The sequence below is a fragment of the Mya arenaria genome, chromosome 14 (genome assembly GCF_026914265.1).
Source record: "Mya arenaria isolate MELC-2E11 chromosome 14, ASM2691426v1".
Lineage (NCBI taxonomy): Eukaryota > Metazoa > Mollusca > Bivalvia > Myida > Myidae > Mya > Mya arenaria.
The window spans coordinates 21,270,890-21,293,171 of NC_069135.1; the positions used below are offsets into that span (position 1 = coordinate 21,270,890).

At 38.2% G+C, this 22,282-nt stretch overlaps 1 protein-coding gene across 2 annotated transcripts; it reads right to left on the reverse strand.

Moving 5' to 3' along the window:
* Window positions 1-3,057: 3,057 nt before the first annotated feature.
* Window positions 3,058-21,202, reverse strand: LOC128217829 (transcription initiation factor TFIID subunit 3-like). 2 transcript variants are annotated; one of them, XM_052925234.1, is made up of 12 exons: window positions 21,125-21,202; window positions 18,598-18,763; window positions 18,208-18,296; window positions 16,848-17,007; window positions 15,755-15,923; window positions 12,544-14,252; window positions 11,842-12,218; window positions 11,432-11,533; window positions 10,910-11,112; window positions 9,108-10,143; window positions 8,268-8,368; window positions 3,058-6,767 (listed from the first exon to the last, which is right to left on the reverse strand). In XM_052925234.1, exons 2-12 carry the CDS (start codon window positions 18,761-18,763, stop codon window positions 6,647-6,649), a joined length of 4,233 nt encoding a protein of 1,410 aa, XP_052781194.1. In that variant the 5' UTR covers window positions 21,125-21,202; the 3' UTR covers window positions 3,058-6,646. The 2 variants fall into 2 exon arrangements, with proteins under 2 accessions (XP_052781194.1, XP_052781193.1); XM_052925233.1 differs by having other exon boundaries at window positions 11,842-12,221.
* Window positions 21,203-22,282: the final 1,080 nt, after the last annotated feature.

Sequence of the window (22,282 nt, forward strand, 5' to 3'; positions counted from 1 at the left end):
ACCTCCCACACCCTCCCCTTCCGCATTTTCCCAGTTACTGAATTAAAACACAATCTTCCTCACCTTTATGGAGGCTGCTACGACCCTGGCAAAGCAGATCACATCACATAACACTAGTATAAAACTCACCCAGAGCCAAACTGCCGGATGCAATCGAGACAGAGTCGTATCACAGTCGGTATACCATGCCAATTATCATGTTTGCGACATTCAATAGCGAGTGGATGAATAGGTCACGGGAGACTGAGCCATGTCGGCAGCCGATGGATCTACGACTCATGAATATCTTGGGTGGTATTCCCATGCCACTGACTCTCCTGATCCTATCGGAGTTGTGCAACAAAGGTCAGATGTGTTGTGTCCTCCGTCGGCCGATATGCTCCTATCGGAGCTGTACAACGTACCTTCGAATGTTTTTGCCCACCGTCAGCCGATGTGCTCCTATCACCGTCGGCCGATGTTCTTACATTGAAGTTCTGTAACAGTCCGTCGAATGTACAGTAAAACTGCGATCGCTCGAGGACGCCGGGTCCGAACTCAAACCTTGAGGGAACCGATGTTTCGAACGACGCGAGTTTCAATTTTCCAATCTGTTATGAAATATATTTCAATGTACTTTAAGTTGGAAGTCGTCAAACCGACTGTTTACTACGACACCGATATATTTTGCACCCTTCGTTTGCCGATGTTCTCCTATTGAAGTAGAGCAACGCATCGTCGGGTTTGTTGTGTCATCAGTCGGCCGATGTTCTCATATGGAAGTTGTGTAACGTACCGTCAGATGGCTTGTGTCCTCCGCCGGCCGTTTTATCTTCGGTCGAAGTTGTACAACGTACCGTCAGATGTGTTGTGCCCACCGCTGACCGTTGTTCTCCATCAAAGTTGTGCAACGTACCGTCAGATGTGTTTTACCCACCGCTGGCCGTTGTTCTCCATCAAAGTTGTGCAACGTACCGTCAGATGTGTTTTGCTCACCGCTGACCGTTGTTCTCTATCAAAGTTGTGCAACGCACCGTCAGATGTGTTTTGCTCACCGCTAGCCGTTGATCTCTATCAAAGTTGTGCAACGTACCGTCAGATGTGTTATGCCCAACGCTGACCGTTGCTCTCCATCAAAGTTGTGCAACGTACCGTCAGATGTGTTTCGCTCACCGCTAGCCGTTGTTCTCCATCAAAGTTGTGCAACGCACCGTCAGATGTGTTGTGCCCACCGCTAGCCGTTGTTCTCTATCAAAGTTGTGCAACATACCCTCAGATGTGTTTTACCCACCGCTGACCGTTGTTCTCCATCAAAGTTGTGCAACGTACCGTCAGATGTGTTGTGCTCACCGCTAGCCGTTGTTCTCCATCAAAGTTGTGCAACGTACCGTCAGAAGTGTTTTGCTCACCGCTAGCCGTTGTTCTCCATCAAAGTTGTGCAACGTACCGTCAGATGTGTTTTGCTCACCGCTAGCCGTTGTTCTCCATCAAAGTTGTGCAACGTGCCGTCAGATGTGTTTTGCTCACCGCTAGCCGTTGTTCTCTATCAAAGTTGTGCAACGTACCGTCAGATGTGTTTTGCCCACCGCTGACCGTTGTTCTCCATCAAAGTTGTGCAACGTACCGTCAGATGTGTTGTGCCCACCGCTGACCGTTGTTCTCCATCAAAGTTGTGCAACGCACCGTCAGATGTGTTTTACCCACCGCTGACCGTTGTTCTCCATCAAAGTTGTGCAACGTACCGTCAGATGTGTTTTGCTCACCGCTGGCCGATGTTCTCCATCAAAGTTGTGCAACGTACCGTCAGATGTCTTGTGTTCACCACTGACCGATGTTCTCTATCAAAGTTGTGCAACGTACCGTCAGATGTGTTGTGCCCACCACTGGCCGATGTTCTCCATCAAAGTTGTGCAACGTACCGTCAGATGTGTTGTGCCCACCACTGACCGATGTCCCCTCATCAAAGTTGTACAACGTACCGTCAGATGTGTTGTGCCCAATGCTAGCCGATGTTCTGCAAACGTAGTTAAGTCAAGTATCGTCGAATTCGTTGAGCCCAATGTCGGCCAATGTTCTTCCATTAAAGTTGTGCAACATACTGTCAAATGTTTTGTTACGACTGCCAAGCGATGTGCTGTTATTGAAGCACTATCGTACCGTCAGATTGTCTGTTCCCTACGTCGTTCAATGTTCTCCCATCGAAGTAGTGCCAAGTACCGTCAATGTTTTGTTTCCTCTGCCGGGCAATGTGCTCTCATCGAAGTATTACTACGTACCGTAATATGTTTTGCACCCATTTGTATTGAGGGTAAACAGGTCAGATTTGTTCTATTAGTAGAATACCAGTATAATTCAAGTATTGATGCGTCTTTGCTTCATTCATGCACTAGTATTTCATTTGACTCTAATTTGCGCTAAGTTACTATTAAAACACTGCCAGCCTTTATCTACTCTCTGGTTTTTAGCCTTTCTCAGTCCGTGTTTATTTCGCACTGTTTTATCTCGAAAAATAATTAAATTGGGTTGTACTCTAAAGTTCGGTCAGGTCACCGGGACTAGAATTTTATTTTTGCCTTACAAGGATTATTGCCACTGGTACATTCGAAACATCTACATGTGGTGGACTCTCCCGTCTAGCTGCTGGATGAACACTCAGCCATACCAGAACAATCAGATATGAATATGAAGTGGCAGTATAAGTCAAGAATGGTCAGTGTTTTAATATATAATTATAAACTAAATAAGCTTTATTTTTATACAGGGGTTCTAACAGCTGATAATTGTCAATCCTGTAAAATAGCCGGGGTTCTGTCTGTGTACGAGGGATTCTTGGTCATAGCGGGGTAAGTGTGCCCAGACCTCCTTTTGTTATCGTTTCCAATGTTATTTATATTCATTTCAAGGCACTTCCTACTATTTTTGATTTAAATGTCTGTGCAAACAACAATCTGTACAATAGTTTGAAGCTAAAATCTTTCATCCTGATTAGTATTAAGTTTATGACTTCTTTAAAATCACTACATTGATCATATAACCAATTTATCTCAATAAGCTTTCGCAAAGCATGAAAACGTTCCATTCATTTTTACATTTTTATTCACATTCTATGAATTGCACAATACACATACTTTGAAAAACATATTAAAACCGAAAAACAAATATATATTGAGCACTTGCCTTTATGTGGCCACATGTATGTACATAATCATAACAAAATAGCTACCAGCATTCAGTATTTAAAACATGATTTTTCAGTCATACAAAAGTACAAAGAGTGCAGGGGAGGGAACGCCAAAACATGTCTGTTTGAATTGAGTAAAAAAGGTGACTATAAATTAATTGCTAGATTTTTACATCCCCGACCCCTCTCTTCGCCGCCCCTTAAATGTTATTGATTCAAATAAATATGTTGAACTAGGGTCTGTATTTACGTATCGGTCCGGTCCTGTATGGAAACGGCGTTAAACTTTATTCATACCTATCTCGGACGTCCGGGACGTTATCACATGTATGCTATCATATGGTTTTGATGTTTTAAGATAGTGTTCGTGGTTCATCTAAAACACATGTATAAAGTCCCTAATGCAATAAGAAAGAGCATGAACACATACTCAATGGTGAAACAGTCATCTAAGAAAACAAAATACAATGTCACCGCCTGCCCCCATTTAAAAAAAAAAATGGATGAAAATCTAGCAATTAATTTATATGGGCCTTACAAGTAGAAAAAATAGCTTTCAGTTCTATCTGGAAACATGTAAACTTTCATCTTAAAGCTGCACTCTCACAGATTCACCATTTTTACAACTTCTTTATTAATTGTCTTGGAAAGAGCAAATTTTTGTGTAAATATCTGCAAACCATTGATAAAAGATCGCTGACAAAAGATCAGATTGCAGATTTTCATATTTCCTTTCGAAAATTAATGTTTTATGGCTTAAACTATTACTAACGGTTTAGGCAAATGCATAAAACATCAATTTTTGAACTTAAATATAAAAATCTGCGATCTCATTTTATGTCAGCAGTCATTATATAACTGGTTTCCATGAAAATTATCGTGAAAATTGGCTCATTTCAAGACAAAACATGAAAAAGTTGTCAAAACGTTCAATCTGTGAGAGTGCAGCTTTAAATGGTTTATGAGTCATGTCAAAGGTATTTTTTTGCGCTGTGATGCCAAGGACTCCATGGCTATCACAAAATGCAGACTTTTTTCTCGGAAAACTGACAAGCTGAAATGTACCCTTTTTCAATTAAACATAAATATATTTTTTGCATCTATGTTTTTGCTAGCAAAACAGTGCAGCTGTCCAACATCAACATATAAACAATGTTACTGCCCCTTGGCCTAGAGGTAAGATGCTGCCCACGAAATTTGACGAAGGTTCGAGCTCCACTAGGGGTTTGTTCTGATATGGTTGGTAGATGAAACAGCAGCTAATTCAAGAATGGCTACTCATTTTTTTCCAGGCTCCTATCATATAGATAAAGATGTTTATCAACGAAGGTGAATCACAAGTCCAGCAGATTGTCACTTAATTTAAAAGGGTGACACCATATAATAATAATAAACCAACTCAATTCTTTACAAACAAGTCCACCATGGTCCAAGGACCATACAGATAAAAAATATAAAAAATAGCACATATAATAACATATATTGCCAGTTTAAACTATTTAACATCTGTACAAGTTTCATGTAAATATCTTTAAATGTTGTAAGGTATGGTTGACTATTTAACATTTGTACAAAGTTTTATGTGAATATCTTTAACAGTTATAAAGTATGATCAATATTTGATTGACAGAACAACTACTCATTACAACATCTGATGAAAACAAAATGTAGTGTAGTGTACATTCACAAATTCCAAAAACAATACATTTTTTAAAAGTAGTAGTTCTAAGCAAAATCTCATGAATATTATTTTTCCTCCATTTCCTTCCTTGTTATATAATTATTCACACACTATTTCTAAGTCCTTCTTACAAGTGAATTATGACATAAAGCAATGATATAAGCGCCATTTATAGGACAATCATTGCTTAAAAAATCTGGCTTTTTCACAATTTAGTGTCACTTTTTTCACAAGCTGAAGAGCCCCGGCCTCATTCACAAAAGGTGAGAATAAGACACTGTCAAAATAACAAAGACTATTCGTTCCCATTAAAACTCCTTCCAATGAAACATGGGTCCATTTTAATCAAGACTTAAGTTGTAATTTTTAAGTGTATTATGTTCATTACAGGGCTACATATTTGTGTGAATTAAACTTTAATAAGTATAGAAAATAAACACAATATTCAGAAAATAAAATAAATCTTTTTGACATTTGTGACTTTTATACAATTTTAATATTTTTGATACCTTACAGGTAAGACCCTTTATATAATCATCTAAAATGGACCAAATATACATGTAGCACTAGATCTTGGTATTTTTGATGTACACAGATATAACAAATACAAACTTCATAACACTTTAGCATTGTCATTCAATTATCCAGCCTTAATAAAAGTAAAGTATATCCTCTTTATTGATTTAACTATCTCTAGTATTCCATTTTGCAATCAGAGGCATTTAAGCATGATGGTTACAAGTGTTATTAAACAGGGTTCCCACAAATCATAGAAAACAAAATTCCCTGACTTTTCCCTGACCAAACTTTTGGCACTGGAACTCGTGCTACCCGGCAACCTTAGCCTTGATACCTTCTTTCTTATTCTTTACAAATTGTTTCCACAACTCTCCATCTCATGTTCCAAATTTCTCCAACTTTTCCCGCACTTTTGCCCATTTCCCTAATTTCCCTGACCAATTTAACAATTCCCTGACCTCGAAAAACACTCATTTTTCCCCGACTTACCTAACTGTGGGAACCCTGTTCAACAAAGAAGCAGATAGTACATTTTTCGCTTCCACCTCAAAAATCCCTCTTGCTACTATTTATTCTTGGTTTGAGTTCACACTTTGACAATCTTTTATCTATTTAATAACATGCAAAATCCATGGCACCATCATCAAAGCACACTTCTTTCATTTACCTCACACTTTACTCCATTCAATAACCTGTATCAATATATTGATAAATGATACATAAATCCACTACATGTACTCCATTTCATTCAACTCACACTTCTAAATCTTGTAGCCCATTTTAAGGCCCCTCTTTCATTTCATTTAACAGTCACTGCTAGCTCTTACAGCCCTTTTTGAGGCCCCTCTTCTATTTCATTTAACCAACACTGCTAGCTCTTACAGCCGTTTTTGAGGCCCCTCTTCTATTTCATTTAACAGTCACTGCTAGCTCTTACAGCCCTTTTTGAGGCCCCTCTTCTATTTCATTTAACAGTCACTGCTAGCTCTTACAGCCCTTTTTGAGGCCCCTCTTCTATTTCATTTAACCAACACTGCTAGCTCTTACAGCCCTTTTTGAGGCCCCTCTTCTATTTCATTTAACAGTCACTGCTAGCTCTTACAGCCCTTTTTGAGGCCCCTCTTCTATTTCATTTAACCAACACTGCTAGCTCTTACAGCCCTTTTTGAGGCCCCTCTTCTATTTCATTTAACCAACACTGCTAGCTCTTACAGCCGTTTTTGCGGCCCCATTTAATAAACTATATCAATTTAAAGCTATTATCTCTATGTCATTTAACCGTCTCGCTAGCTCTTGCGACCCTTTTTTCGGCCCCTCTTGGCCCCTTTTCCCTTGCTAGGTTTCGAACACTTCGGACAGAACCAGGACGCGTCTTCGGCAGGCTCTGATTTAATACCAACACACTCCCTGAAGGAAACAAAGGTATGGAACTATAAAGACATGTCACATTTTCTGTGAAAAACTGTAACACCTAATATACAGCACAAAAGGACTACCATACATGTACTTGGACATTTTTGTGTTAAATAGTTATATGAAAACCTGAATTTATTTCTTGATAAATATCATACCCGGTAGTTGATATACTTTTCCTGTTTTATCAAATTTCGTCTCCAATTGTTACATCCTAAACTTTCATTATTTTATTCTGGTCTCAATTCACAATATACTGACTTCGACAAAGAAGGATTAAAATGCGCCACCTATAACTTTAGTGAATAGTAATAATAGTTATACAACAACTTCTAAAACATGTATTTTAATAATCGAATATTCGATCTAAAGAATTACCGAATATTAGAATATCGATTTTGCCATTCATTTGCATCCCTAATTTTTTAACTTTTTTTTTTCCAGGTTCATCTTCTTAAATGATTAAGAATGTTGAGTTGTTGTTTTTAAATTTATAGGTGTGCCCACCCCAATCAGCTGCATTACGGTTTGACCCCATCGTGTGTCCTATCACAACTCAGTGTTCATGCCCATGCCTTTGCCCATGGGATTATGAAAAAGATTCACTTTTAATCATTTAGATGAGACAGAAATCAAATTAAGCGGATTAAAACCACCAATCTTCCATTTCTAACAAAAACACTTTTATCAAATGAGTTATTTAGCAGCTTGCACACAGGCTAGAATAGAGGCATTGGATAGGAATTTTGCCATGAACACTTAAAAAGTTATTATTTATTTTTGGTCTTTTGAATGTTTAGTCTGCACCAGGCTGTGCCCAGCCTTCTGGCTTATTAAGTAAGACCAAAATCAAACTCTTACTTAGTGAATTTATATGCCAGAAATAATGTGAATTAGAAGTGAATGTGTTTCCCACTCACATTAGGATTACCAAGATAAATTTTACAACTTTTAATAATATATATATATAATCCCCTCGGAGTTAATTCAACCCAAAATGTGTTTCTATAATACATGATGAAATATTTTGAATTTCACTGACCATGGTTCATCATTGACAACAAGGTGACAAGAATCATTAGATCCATCACAGGATAAGATAATGGCCCCGAAATATATCATTTTTTGAGAGAGGGAGCAATTTGAATGCATGTCAAAAGTCAACAGAGATGATAGGCTTTTAGCTCTCTCATAAAGAGTCATGACAAAAAAGCCACACCCTGTTCTTTTCTGGAACACCCTCCAGGAATAACTATGGAATTATGGGCAAAGAAATAAAATATCTTATTTACAGAGCATAAACCTATCCTCTGAAATTTGCTATTTTGCTTGTACTATATATAAATACACATGTTCATTTATGTATTCATTATGCATAAAAAACAAAATTTACTAACATTAACCAACAGGAGATGAATATCAACCACAGACAGACAGGGTGCTAACTACAGGATATATGCAATTTTTTTGCGTAGCCCTAATTATAGCACCTACCAGTGATACCAATCATCGCAGGTGTCGCACCCAATCATAGGGCTGCCGTCGTCCTGCATTCCGCATGACGGGCAAATCCACACTTTCTCACCGGTCTCATTCTAGAAATAGATAATTTGAAATTATCATAAAAATGGCAAGTATTAACATTGTTTTGCACCAAATCATAGGGCTGCCATCGTCCTGCATTCCACATGAGTAGATTATTAACAATGTTTTGCACCCAATCATTAAGCTTCCATCAATCTGCACTTCACATGGCGGGCAAATCTACATCTTCTCGCTGGCCTCAGTCTAAAAGTAGATTACTTGAAATTATCATAAATATGGCATGTATCAGTCTGCATATGTTTCGCACCCAATAATTTAGCTGCCACTAATCTGCACTTCACATGACCTCATTCTAAAAGTGATTTAAGAGCTATTTAAATGGACCTTGGATGTTATCTTGATGAAATGTCCTATTATTGATATGAAGAGCAATTAGGCATATTCATGATAGACACTGTCTGAGGTTTTTGGGAGAATAGTATATAGAATATATATATATATATATTTGTGAGAACATTATCAATTGGCTCAGCGGTTATCTCAATGAGTAAAGTACAAATGTAGTAATTTTGACGTCTGCTTCACACCAAAAAGGTAGGTTTGTGCATAGTTGAGGCAACATATATACACCAAAATCAAGTATTTTTTTGTCTGTAGGTTTGAAAGGCCAACAATGACCATCATAAACCTTTACATAAACATTATTATATGTTCACTCTTATCTATAATGTGTCAGTACTATCATCAGACCCGTGATACAAATAAGTTGAAATATCTACAGGTACTCACCACAAAGGAGCCAACAGTCTCTGTAATAACCGTCCTCTGGGCCCTGCGCTGTGCCGCTGTAGGTGGCATGGGAGGTAAATCTGTGGGTGGCGGCATCTTCGGACGATCCGAAGAGGGTGTGTCAAATTCCTCATCTGTTGAGAACGTGCGGGAGTGCGGAGAAATTGGAGGGGTATTTGTGCGGGTGGGGAGGGCAGGAGTTGGTGGGATCTGGAAGTGGAGGGGGGAGTCTCTGGCTGGAGATGAAGCAGGAGAATACATTGGGGAGGAGTTATTGGAGAGGGGGCTCATACTTCGACGAGGAGATGGCGTACGAGGCATTGGAAAGTCTATGAATGGTTGAGATTTTGAGCTTGACGGAGATGGGGATGGAAATTTCTTTATTGGAGGTGACACTTTAGGTTGCTTCTTGGATGACTTTTTTGTGTTTGTCTTTATAGTGAGGGGTATGCTAGGTTTCAAAATGTCTTTGAACAATGGCGACTGTGGCCTCTGTTCCTTGGGTTTTGGTTTAGGTGGGGATTTTTTCAATGGGGCTGGGGGAGATGGAGGGGGTGGGGCTGCTTTAAGAGCTGGAATTGTAATTGGGGAGGGGACATTTTGGAGTGAGAAAGGAGACAATGGTGAGCCTTCTTTCCCTATGGATGAAAATGTATCTCCTTTTTCGACACCACCAAACACTCTATCTGTCAGCAATTCTTTCCTGAGTAGTGACATTTCACTCTTAGACTTCCCCTTTTTTGATGACCCTTTCTTTTTTCCTTTCTTTGATGGCTTTTTCATTATCTTTCCCTTAACAACAGAAACAGTCACTTCATCATCACCAGCTTTAGAACTACTATCACCATCATCATCGCTGTCACTGGTAAACTCTGCCTTTATCGAGGGTGAATGTACAAGCTTGGGGGAAGGTTTTGGACTCGAGAAAAGGGTGTCATGTTTAGGTGTGGGTTCTCTGGTTTCGTCCTTGATTGAAGAAACCCAAGATTGACTGTCACTTCCCTGGTCGGGCTTAGGTGGCAAAACTCGAAATTTTCTGAAAACAAAAGAATGACCATAATTCAAATTATATTACGGTATAACAACTTCTGTGAAAGCAATATCTGTGATTCAGGTTATATCAATATAAATAAAAAGAAAACAATGTCTTACAGGTTAATCCTATGTTATTTGCCAACCAGTTTTGCACAACTTTTTATAGAGCAAATTACAATAATTTTCATTATTTTTCTATTACAAATTATGTTTGAAGATACATTATTTTCAAACACCAATCTAAGACTGTGACAAGCTTTGTGACAAATGTCATTGACAAACTATCATAGTTTTATTTGCAAATCTTGGATACAGAGCATAAACATATTTTCAGAAATTTGAACAAAACCTTTGGACACCAAGCCTCTGGTTTGGGCAAAATCTTTGATACTGAAAGGGCATCGACTTGATTCAATTCCACAGCATCTTTTAAAATCTTAAAATTTTTGGGCCCCTATTTTAGAGCCCAAACCTCTGGCTGCTTGTGGGGTCATGAAACTTAACTTGGAAACTTGGGGGCATAAGTTGAAGCCACATGCTCTCTTAAACTAATACTGGACAAACTCATTTGACAGCCAAAATGTACCATCAATATTGCAATCCATGCCAACAACTAAATGATAATTTAACAGGCCCTCTGGCACTTCGTCAGGCAAGGATACTATAGACTCATGTTTGAAAGAGGCTTCAGGCTGTGATGAACTGATACTAAAAGTTTTTAAAGTCCAATCCTAGTTTAAAACAATCGGCTGCAAAACGATACTTACAATTTGGGAACACTCATCTCTGGCTGCTTATGGGGTGGTGAGACTTTGGGCTCTGGTTTGGGCGAGGCCACAGGCTTAGATGAGCTGATTCTAAATGAGCCTGGGCTTGAAGAAGAGCCTGTACCAATCTTGATTTTCAATTTCTGGAGTGGAGGGATGGAAGGTATCTCCTCTCGAGGCTCCTTCTCTGGCTTCTCTCTTGACTGTAAAAGAAATATTTTTTTTTTTGATTTTTTTACGTATGAATATGTCTTTGGTGAAACTCGAAAACCTGAAATAACTCTGAAGTGGGTACACATAGTGTAGGTTAGGGTTAGTGTAGGTTTAAGCGAGTTTTTTTAGTTTGAAACCACATATAGCGGAAAAAGATTTCAACTTTGGATACTGTAGTGAAGAGAAATTAATAACACTGTGTTTATTTTTCTTCCTTTTATGTGCAATTTTCGGTTGCAGACTATAAAAACTTACTTAAACCTATGCAGCTTCACTTTATGCGTATCCCCTGACCCTGTACATTATTACCTTATGTTTCTCCTTCCTATCCCTGTCTCCATCTTCCCGCTCTCTCTCACGATCTTTTTCCTTGTTCTTCTTTTTCTTCTTCTTTTTGTCCTTCTTGTGATCCTTGAATACAAGTATTTTTATAACAATTATTAATAGATTCAGTCATTGAAAAAAGATGTACGAAAGATTTTCAGGATTTTTTTGGAGTTTAAACATAAAATCGCCAAATGTCGTTGAAAATGGGAAGTTGGTGCAAATGGTTAATGCAATCAACATTGATGGAAGAAATATGAAGTATTTTATTAAGCACAAATACATCAAGTATACATTTGTGTTGTAATGGAAACAGGAAATTTAGATGCAGTGTTTTTTTTAATAGGCACGATTTTTTTGAGTCACTGTTACGGTCAGACGAGCATGCTAAGTACCTTAGATCTATCCCTATCCCTGCTGTGTTCTTTATCATGTCTATGCTCCTTTCTATGAGCATCACTTTCTGAACTTTTACTCCTTTCCTTTTCTTTTTCTTTGGTGTACTTTCCTCTTTCCTTTTCAAAAGATGATTCTCTTGAGTCAAAGTCATGTTTCTTCGGAGAGAAATCGCGAAATTCTTTCTTGGGGGAAAATTCTTTCTTTGGGGAGGGAGAAAAGTCTTTTTTGGGGGAGGGTGAAAAGTCTTTCTTCGGTGAGGGTGAGAAGTCTTTTCTAGGAGAAAGATGTTCTCTTTTCGGGGAAACTGTTACAGGTGAGAAACTTCTGTCCCTGTTTATTGGTGGGCTGAATGGTTCTTCTTTCACTGGAGTAGCTTCTGAAATGAATTTTTGGTTGAATTCATTTTTTTATACATAAAAGATGAAATGATTATACAATCTCTAAAACATTTTAGAATCATCGTAATCAAATATTTATGGGTATGGCGCTTTGCAAATAAGTAAATATTAAACTTATAACATAAAAGAAACAAATTAGAATTTCAACAACAAGAAACAAATTGCCTAGTTTAAAAAAAACAAATATTTATAATATGATTAATGACATCTGCGTAACTTAAAATACTATGTATTTCAGCATGTATTTAAGGAACAAAATAAAACTATAGGAAAATAACACATTATATTATTTAAAGATACCTTTAGGAGAAGAGGCCAAGTCAGAACTAGAATCTTGCTTTACAGCCGCACCATGTTCCGGAGTATTTTCCCTTGAAAGAGCCGGCTCAGTAGGCGCTGGACTAGACACCACAGATGACTTTTCATCCAGGGAGCCACTTCTACTACGACTTGGGGAATGAGGTGGTGACAATTTATCCCTCTTAGGAGTATTCTCTCTATCTGGGGACCTTGACGGGAATTCAAAAAGCGTTGCACCAGAATCGTCATTTCCGGTGTCAGACGAGAAATTCCGTGTAACACTTTCACGAGTAGCATTGGTATCCATGTTGTCTGGATTTTCAATAGTTCCAAATGGCAAGTTTGTGTAAGCTCCTCTTGGACTTCCGCCTCTTGATCTAGGGCTCTTGGAGCCTCTTGGGCGACCCCTGGGCTTTGGGCTCAGTCCTGTAGAACCTTTGGGTCTCCCTGGGCTTTTACCGCTGCCAGGTGGACGCCCTGGGCTTCTGTTTAAAGGTGGTCGCCCAGGGCTCCGATTCAAAGGTGGTCTCCCTGGGGATCTGTTCGCTAACGGTGGCCTGCCTGGGCTTCGAACCGGACTTCGGTTGGTCAATGGTGGTCTACCCGGTTTTCGACCTAGGGGCGACCTATGACCCATAGATTTGTAAAAGCCCATGCCGCTGCCTCTAGGCCTTCCCCTTGGTCTAGGCATGGGGATCCCCTGTTCAGCCTGCATCCTCATTAACATGTGAGGGGCCATAACAGTGGGATGGGGATATGATGGTACCTCTGACTCTTTGCTGGATATGTCCACTTTTTTATCATCATCAATATGATCATCAACATGATCATTAACATGATTGTCATCATCATCATCTTCTGGCCCACTGTAAGTCTCACTAATTGCACTGACAGTCCATTCATCAGACTTTGCAACTTTTTTCTTCTTCTTTTCTTTGAATCCACTGACAAAATACTCGGGATACTTCGACTCTTTTCCAGCCTCCTTCACTTTCCCAATAACCGAATCAATAGTATCCTCCATGTCTTGTTCCTGTTGTCTACTCAATGGCTTACCTTTAGGTGTATTATCAGTCGGACCACTTACAATTTCCGGTTTATTATCGCCTATTTTTACAACAGTGATATTAGGAGGTGGGGGTGGAGTAGATTTCTGGGACAAATCCAATGGTGACTGTTGTGGACTTGCTGGGGGAACTATCGGCTTCTCCCCAATTTTTGGAATTTTGAAACTTCCAGCACTTTTGTTATGAATCACTGAACCAAATGCTCTACCAGGAGACTTTGGCCTGCCAGGACCTCTTTTGATCTTAAAAGGTGGTTTTTCTAAATTTTTCTGCTTTAGGGGGAATTTTTTCTTCTTTTTCGGTCTATATTCAGGGTCACTTCTATCAAAACTCAGTAATGCTCCGCTGTCCTTCACATTCTCATCAACTTCCACAAATTTTGTTTTCTTGGATGGATCAGAGTTAAAATCTAGCTTTATGACTTGAGTCTCTCCTGGTGTCTTCATAACAGAAGCGTTTGACAACACAGGTCTCTGTTTCTTTATGATGTATGAGGTTTGTCTTATTCCGACTGGCGGCTTTTTAGTATCGGCAGCCTTGCCTTCAACAAGGGATGATAATATTCCACTGTGTGTCATAACAACCGTCTCCATCTCGTACTGTGAGGCACTTGCTTCCTCAGGCAGCTGAGATGCTATCAACCTGAAATAAGACAAAGAATTAATAAGATAATTTGATGACTAGAGAAATGAAAAGACTATGACCCTGGGTGATGATTTTTTATTTTTTTAGTCACTTTTAGTATTTTTTATCAACCATTTTGGGAATGACCTTTTGGTCGGGAATAAAGTTGGGAATTCTACTTTAACCTGGAAAAAAAAATGCTTTTTAAAAAGAAAGAAGGAATTTCTTTCTTTGTGGTAAAGTTTGCTTCTTTAAAAACGTATCAATTGTCCCACAATGGATTGGGTGTAACTTCATATTTGTTTGAAGATCAAAAATGGAAAATTGAGAATATTATTTCCACTTTTGGATAAAAGAAATAGTATCAGAAATAGGGCTGAATTCCGCCCATTAATAGTAAGATAACCCCTCACATGCTTTAAAAATACACTCTAAGGGCTTTTTCAGCAAATGTTGTGAAGTGGCCAAGCCTATAAACATGTGATTTTCAAAATTTTAGCATTTTGTCCAAAAAAAGGGATTTTTGAGTGCTGCCATATCAAAAACATTAAGTAGACTTCACTGAGGTGTTTTAAGAAATGATGAAATGTAGATGACCCTGGCCTTTCACCTACTGACCCAAAAACAGTAGGGGTTAAATACAACATACCATTGCAATTTCATGGTCTGAGGTCAAACTGTTCTCAAGTTAGTGTGCGAACAAAGTTATCATAACCATGTTGACCTTGGTGTATATTTGGTAAGACCCAAAAAAAATTGTTTAGGGTAACCTTCCCAAAATTTCTAGGTATGGTAGGTAGGGATTTTTTAAAAATATATATTTTTTTTTTTCAAAATCTGTTGTAAGTTCAGAGTGTTTTCTTGCACATGGCAGTCTTTCCTACATTACTGTCATTGCCTGACATTGTTTTATCATATAAACAATAATTCTGATTAAAATCTGCATTTATCCGCCCTTCGTAACTCTCTACTCGCTATGAATATTTCTTTTGCTCAGAAACGGAAAAAAATAGTTAGGGTCGGCACATTTTTAGAGGTAGGGTCAGGTTACCCGAAACGGATATATTTTTTTTTTAGGCCTAAGGGGTAATCAACCAATTAGTTTCATTATATTAGGTATTACCTTTCCAAATTAAAGGTAGACAAAGTATTAACAACACTGAACCTGACCTTGATCTTTGACCTGCTGACCTAAAAAAAATGAAAGGGTCTTCTTTTGGTCATGGCAACCTACCACTGAAGTTTCAAGTTCGTAGGTCAACATGTTTTCAATTTATTACACCACTAATATTTTCCAAATTACTATCACTGTGACCTTGACAACAAAAACAATAGAGGTCATCTACTCATTAATGGTATGGACCACTGAAGGGTCATATGTCAAACTGTTATCAAGCTATTGTGTGGTCAAGGAATTGTCTACTGACTGACCATCCATCCGCAAACATATATGATGCCCCATCTTAAAGTTTTAGTATAGCATATATTGATCATGTGAAAAAATCAGTGAAAAAAAATACCTTGGTCGTTTGAATGGCAGAGGTGACTCCCCAGGGCTGGGTGCGGGTCTCTTTTCCCCCTGTCCAGTGGGTGTGGGGCTAGGGCTTGACTCTGGGACAGGGGGCTCCACCTGTAACCTCTCTGGGCTGACTGGGGCAGCTGGCATACTGTTATCTTCCTCTTCCTCCTCTGAAATAAAGTCAATGTTTGTAGTTCTATTACAGCCCTTCTGGTTAAGGGATAGGGTCTGACTTTGGGACAGGGGGCTCAACTTATATCCCTGCTAGGGTTGGTCTAGGACTGGACTATCGGACAGAGGGCTCAGGTTTTATCCTATCTGGCTGGCTCGGGCCACTGGCAGAAAGCTATCTTCCTCTTTCACCACTGTTTACTGTGAAAATCATTTTATCAGAGATACATAAAATATTTACGCAAAAATTGACTCATTACAAGACAAAAAAAAAGTTGTCAAAACAGTCAATCTTAAGAGTGCAGCTTAAAAATGGTGATACTGAAATGCCTGACAAAGGTTAAACTGAGAACACTTTTACTAGTAAGTATTTCTTTTACCAAACAATCAAGGGGCATTGCTTTCAATCCTTTAAGCAAGAGTTAGCAGCCATGTCACATACTTGCATTTTGTTACTGGCTACATGAATACTTAGTTTTAACGTTTTCACACGGCCGACATTAAAAGTTTGACATCAAGAAAAAGATAATACCTGTGTGTTTTAGCCATGCATTTTGTGCTTTCTACTTTGGCTCTGTGACTCAGGTGATTCATATATAGGGCTGTGAAATCATACCTGACATCTTATATATATATATATATATATATATATATATATATAGGTCATGTATCACAAATAAAACAACCTTTTTCCAGCAGTCGCGGATGCTCCCTTGGGAATTAATTTGTTTTAATAGTAAAACGTGATCTATTACCTATGCACAAACAAACAACAAGACAGCTGTTGGTTTCCTTGGTAGATACCAGTACTTGTATCCTGTTTGAAAAGCCATGAGAAAATACCCTGCTGGTGAGGATCAACTCAATGAAACACATCTCAATTACTAGAACACCCTCCCCTCTTTACTCACCCGTTCACTCACCATTTAACTCTGGGTGCATGTACGGCAGATGTTCGGGCACAAAGTCAAACACCTTTCTCTGTTGGACTTCTTTGCTATCAGGATTCGGGAACTTCAGGTCACTGGGGCAGGGTATGGGGTAGGAGACCACTTCCTTTGCAAATGGTAGGTTGTCCACATGCTAGAATAAAAATTACAACTGTAACACAAAATCACCATTATACAAGTAAAATAATTCTTGAAATATTAAAACTCCTTGGAAAGTTCAGCTCACTGGGCCAAGCAGGGTATGATACAACCTCCTTCTTCAGAGAACGCCTCCTTTGCAAATGGTAGGTTGTCCCCATGCTAGAATAATAATTACAGATGTGACACAAAATCATCCTTATAGAAGTTACTCTAAAAGTAAGATTGAAATATTGGGAAATTCAGGTGATTGGGACAGGGTCTGGAGTAGGAGACTGCCTCTTTGGCAAATGGTAGGTTGTCCACATGCTCGAAGAATCATAACAAATGTAACACAAAATCATCATTAGACAAGTAACTAAAGCTTGAAATATTAAAAGTTGTTGCACACTACTAACAACTGAAATAAGGATAGCAAATGATGCACAAATAACAAATTATACATTAACAAGAGAAAAATAACTATGCAATGTAAACATATATACATGTAAACCGTTTCTTAAATTTTGCAGCAACAGCAACAGGTGACTTAATTTGAAGGAGCATCTCTCTGTATCATAGTTTAGACATGTTAAATAATTGAGAGTAACAGCATAAACTCAACAAAACCGTTTATGATCATTTTCGACAAATGTTTTAGAATGCAGGGTTCGAATTTAGACTCGCATACTCGCAAAATGCGAGCAACATTTGCAAATTGTGAGTGACTTTTATTCAAGCTCGCAAAATTCTGCGAGTGTTTTTTTCTAGACCACAAAATGTTAAAAGGAAAGTTGAATAACCATGATAGAGAAGACAGTACGGAGTCACGCTCTAGTAAGTTTTTAAAAATAGAACAGATACGGAAAAGGCCGAGTATTATCTCAAATCTTTCCGGGATGCTCCGAGGCGTGCCCAAAACAAAGGGAATACAAATGACGTAATCACCTAGCTCAATCATTAGCTAAATTTAGAGCTTTCGCGCACTATATGTTAACCCCATCAACTTTTTAATATATCTGCCAAACTGTCAAAGTGAATAAAAGAAAAAGCCATCAACAAGTTCTAGAAGTCGAGTCACTCCAGATTGATTTTTCATTTTGCGAGTTGCCTCAGAAAGCACTCGCAAAATTTTGCAAGTGCTCTTCAAAGTTAAATTCGAACCCTGTAATGTCCAGTTACTTTTTCCGCAAATATACCTTCCATATTTCCTTACCTTCATATAATCTTCCAGCTCCGGAACTTGGATGGCAAGATCTTCAAATGCAACAAACACATCTTCAAGCCTGGTCTCAGTTCTACCAACTGTAAACAGACAGATATCATAACTCTCCTACGCAGTTATCTCCCTTGAAGAGCAGATAAGATCTCTGCCAACAACTAAGAAAAATTGCTGGATTTTTTTTATCTCATTTATTTATTGTTTGTTGGAATATTTGGAATATTAAATGATTCATATCTAAAAGTTGAAATACACAGGATACATTGTCACATGATTTTGATTATCATCACATGATATGCGTGACAGCAATGATTACCAAATAAACTTAATAAAGATTTAGCATGATATGTATACTATTCTGTAACAGCTAATAGCTTTACTCACACTGTTCGGAGTATCTGTGTGTGTTCTTCCCCAGCTGCAGCAGGTATCTCTCTAGTACATCTGTGAGCAGCTCTAGTGGTGTGGAATGGATCGAGTTCCACCCAAGATGCTGACATATCTGGGCCACTGCCACCCTTAAGAGCGCTCGGCTGTACTCTTGGGACATCTGTAATAAGTTTGAGTAACTTAAGTTAAGAAAAGGAAGTGAATACTACTTCGATTATCTCGCATAACTTGCCCTAAATTAAGGAATTCTAATGCACACTCTACGTTAGGCCTGGATATGTGCTTTGTAAATGTTTCAACATACTGGCTCTACCATGGGTGAGCCAAAAAGTGTGGGTGTGCCAAAACTTGTGGTTGTGCCAAAACTTGTAGGTGTGCAAAAACTTGTGGGTGTGCCAAAACTAGTGGGTGTGCCTAAACTAGCCGGTGCGCCAAAACTTGTGAGTGTGCCAAAATTTGTGGTTGTGCCAAAACTTGCAATATGTTGGGAACTTGCTTCTTGGTAAACAAGGGAAAAAATGCTACTTCTTTTCTTCTTAATTTTTCTTAAATGGGCAATATTGCCCAGTCAGGCAACAGTGACGTAGAATCATCATCTTGAAATGGACTGGGACTGCTAAATATGAATATTGTTGAAAGAATTGATAAGAAACAACTTTGACTTAAGATATTAACAATGCATTGTGATGACAGGACGAGAATGCAGATATCACCTTATATATACCTTTTAAATGCATAAAAATCCATAAATTACCAATAAAATAGAAAATTGATGAATTGATTTGCCTAAGGAAAATGGTTCCAAATGTAATAACATGGACATTTTTAGACTGCACAAAAAGGGGGTGTTTTAATACTAAATCGGTCATTTTTGGAAATGAGTTTTTAATGGTGGCCGATAGCTAAATGGGAAAACCAATTATTACATCCTACCTTATCAGGCGCGTAGGAGCATGGGATGCACCAATATTCTTGCCAGCGCTGGAATTGGACCTCAAAGATTTTTTTACCAAAGCTATTTTGTATTTGAAAACTAGAGAAGCAGTCTTGACACTGGCATTCCCTTCTCAATAGAGTGGTTACGAAACTACCACCTTTGCATTTGATAGAAAATAGATTCACTATACCCAAAAACTTAGGTATGCTAACCTTGATTGACAATGTAAAGGAAGAAAACAAATCCACCAAAATGACCCAGACACATTACGTATGAGTACATAGTTCAAGTGGGTCTTGTTTTGACATTCACAGTAATAGGAATTACGATACGCTACAATTTTGTTTAGTATGCTCTGCCTTTTCTGGGACTGACTATTTTTCTTATGCCACTGTCAAGTAAAGTAAATGTCATGTAACCTCTCAATACCTTACTATATTGTTTGGTAATATCAAAAACATTTTATGTGACATCAACTAAATAATTTGGTCAATTTTGGACAAACCCAAACATATAGTTTCCTTCACTTTACTCTGTGAACTTTATCAGCCATCATGCACTGTCTCTCTTTAACAGGCACGTAGGAGCTGGGGCCGCAGGGGCCGCTGCTGCGGCCCCAATATTCTGGCTAGTAACGGCAATGGGGCCGCGAATATTTGATACCGATTTTCTTAATAATCGTATTTTAAGTAAAGCTACGCGCATATAGTTCAATACCAGTCTGACACGATATTGAATAAACAGGTCACCATGTCATAAGTAAACCTGTGACCATCTAGGCGTGTGACACAATGGCGTGAAAACAGTCGGCGGATTATTAAAGACGGGTAAGTGGAAGAAGAGGCAATTAGACAATAATTATTTGTATCATTTTTGATCTTTCAAAAACTGTAGTTTATTGTGATAATTGCAATTACTTGTTAAAATAGAATTGTCATTAAATAGCCAGCAATATGTTACTGTATTATTTCAAACTCGCCACATTAAAGTTTGACTTTAAAATGGACGTTCCAAATCAGCCTAAAAGTTTTAAATTTCCAAAGAGATCTTTTGTCACTAAAAATACTGAACACATGGCATTCAACTCACAATGGTTCCAAAGTCACTTGTGGCTTCACGATGAAGAGGTAAACTGCGCTAATTTGTTATTTAACATACATTCTGAGACTGCGCAAATATGAATAAATGCTACTAAATGATAATAGTTTTTATCTATCAACTATTTTAACAGAAAAAGGTTTAGATAAAAACATTAAAATAAAACCTGAACTCACTGGAAATCGACTCTTTCAATGCTTAAAATTGAAAAGAATATCGACGGTAGGGGACACCCCTCCCTAGCTCACCCTTTCCGCGGCCCCAATGTCAATTTCCTTTTTACGCGCCTGTTTAACCCTTAAACTTTGAGTAGATTTCTAGTATGTTGGCACTGCCAGTGTTGCACAGAATCCGGGAGGCACTGCAGTGCCGGGGCATTGTGCATGGCTATTCCCTTTTAAAATGCTTTTAAGACACCTCACTAATATTCTAAAATTTCCAAATCTATCATTGAAAGTTACACAAACAAAAATGACCGATACAAACCTTCAAATGATTGGTAAACCACTAAAAAATGGGAAACTTGCAATCCACTTCGATCACCTTCGCCATTGTTGATTGGAGAGTATTCAAAGTCATAATCTGTCAAAACGGTATAAAAACATACGGTTATTAAGACGAGTCAAAACATAATTTTTGTATCAAAATATAATTGGAAATATATGGGGCATGGCTATGTTATGTCATAATATAAGCTTGCCAAAACTCACCATGTTATATCAATTTTAATGTAATATTTTATTTATTTGCTCCGAGAGTTTATTTAATAGCTCGGTTCGCGTTAAGATTGAAAGATGAATATTTTCGAATGTTGAACCTCCACTGATAACTAATCTATACATATTATATGAAAACTAAAAAAGGTCCAGTTTGTGCAGTTGTAAGTGCTCTTGCTTCTCACCAAGGTTCGATACCCGTCCTGGGCGTATGTGAGTTTGCTTGGTGGCCACAAAGCTGGTCAGGTAGGTTTTCTCCGGGTACTCCAGAGTTCATATTCACTAACGTCTTGGGTCTGAGTTTAAGGCTTGAAACTCAAAACTTTTCATCGTACTTTAGTTGTAAAATTGCTTTTTCAAAAGCAATCATGTTTACAAAATGCTTCATATTTTTAAAGTAACATCTCCTCACACTGGTCAAAAGGGATATACTTTAAAATATGGACGATAAATTTCCTATTTTCTTGGGTGAATCTCTGGAAGGATATATTAACCAATTTTAATGGCAATAATGTCATTATTGAAACGTACCAATACATAAGCATTATTCTTATTTGACTTATTTTTATGAACAAACCAAACAGCAACTGACACATATTAATTCAATCAGAATTTTGTAAATCCATGCCTCATGCAGAATTTTGTATAACCATGCCTAAAATAATTTAATTTGCAATAGAGTAAATAACGATATTTTGCCGTATAAGAGCAGGTACAGTATGGTCGACATATCTAATGAATTCACCATGTCAGAGCCAAACACACTTGCTCTCGGACTGACACTGCTTCTTACTGTTTTAAGTCTTCTGTTAAACGTATTGGGCAAGGGCTGTATTAGTTCAATCCCATTGATATCAAAACAGTAGCGGCGTTGGATTTCTTAGTTATCACATTCCATGTTGATCGAAAACAAATCCTCTCCTTCTTT

Coding starts and splice junctions, on each gene's coding strand:
- LOC128217829 (XM_052925233.1), bottom strand. CDS start 18,763: ATGTCCCAAGAGTACAGCCGAGCGCTCTTAAGGGTGGCAGTGGCCCAG. Junction 14,253..15,754: donor CTGCCATTCAAACGACCAAG/GTATTTTTTTTC, acceptor GTCTTATTTCAG/GTTGATAGCATCTCAGCTGC. Junction 8,369..9,107: donor AGACTGTTGGCTCCTTTGTG/GTGAGTACCTGT, acceptor ATCTATTTCTAG/AATGAGACCGGTGAGAAAGT.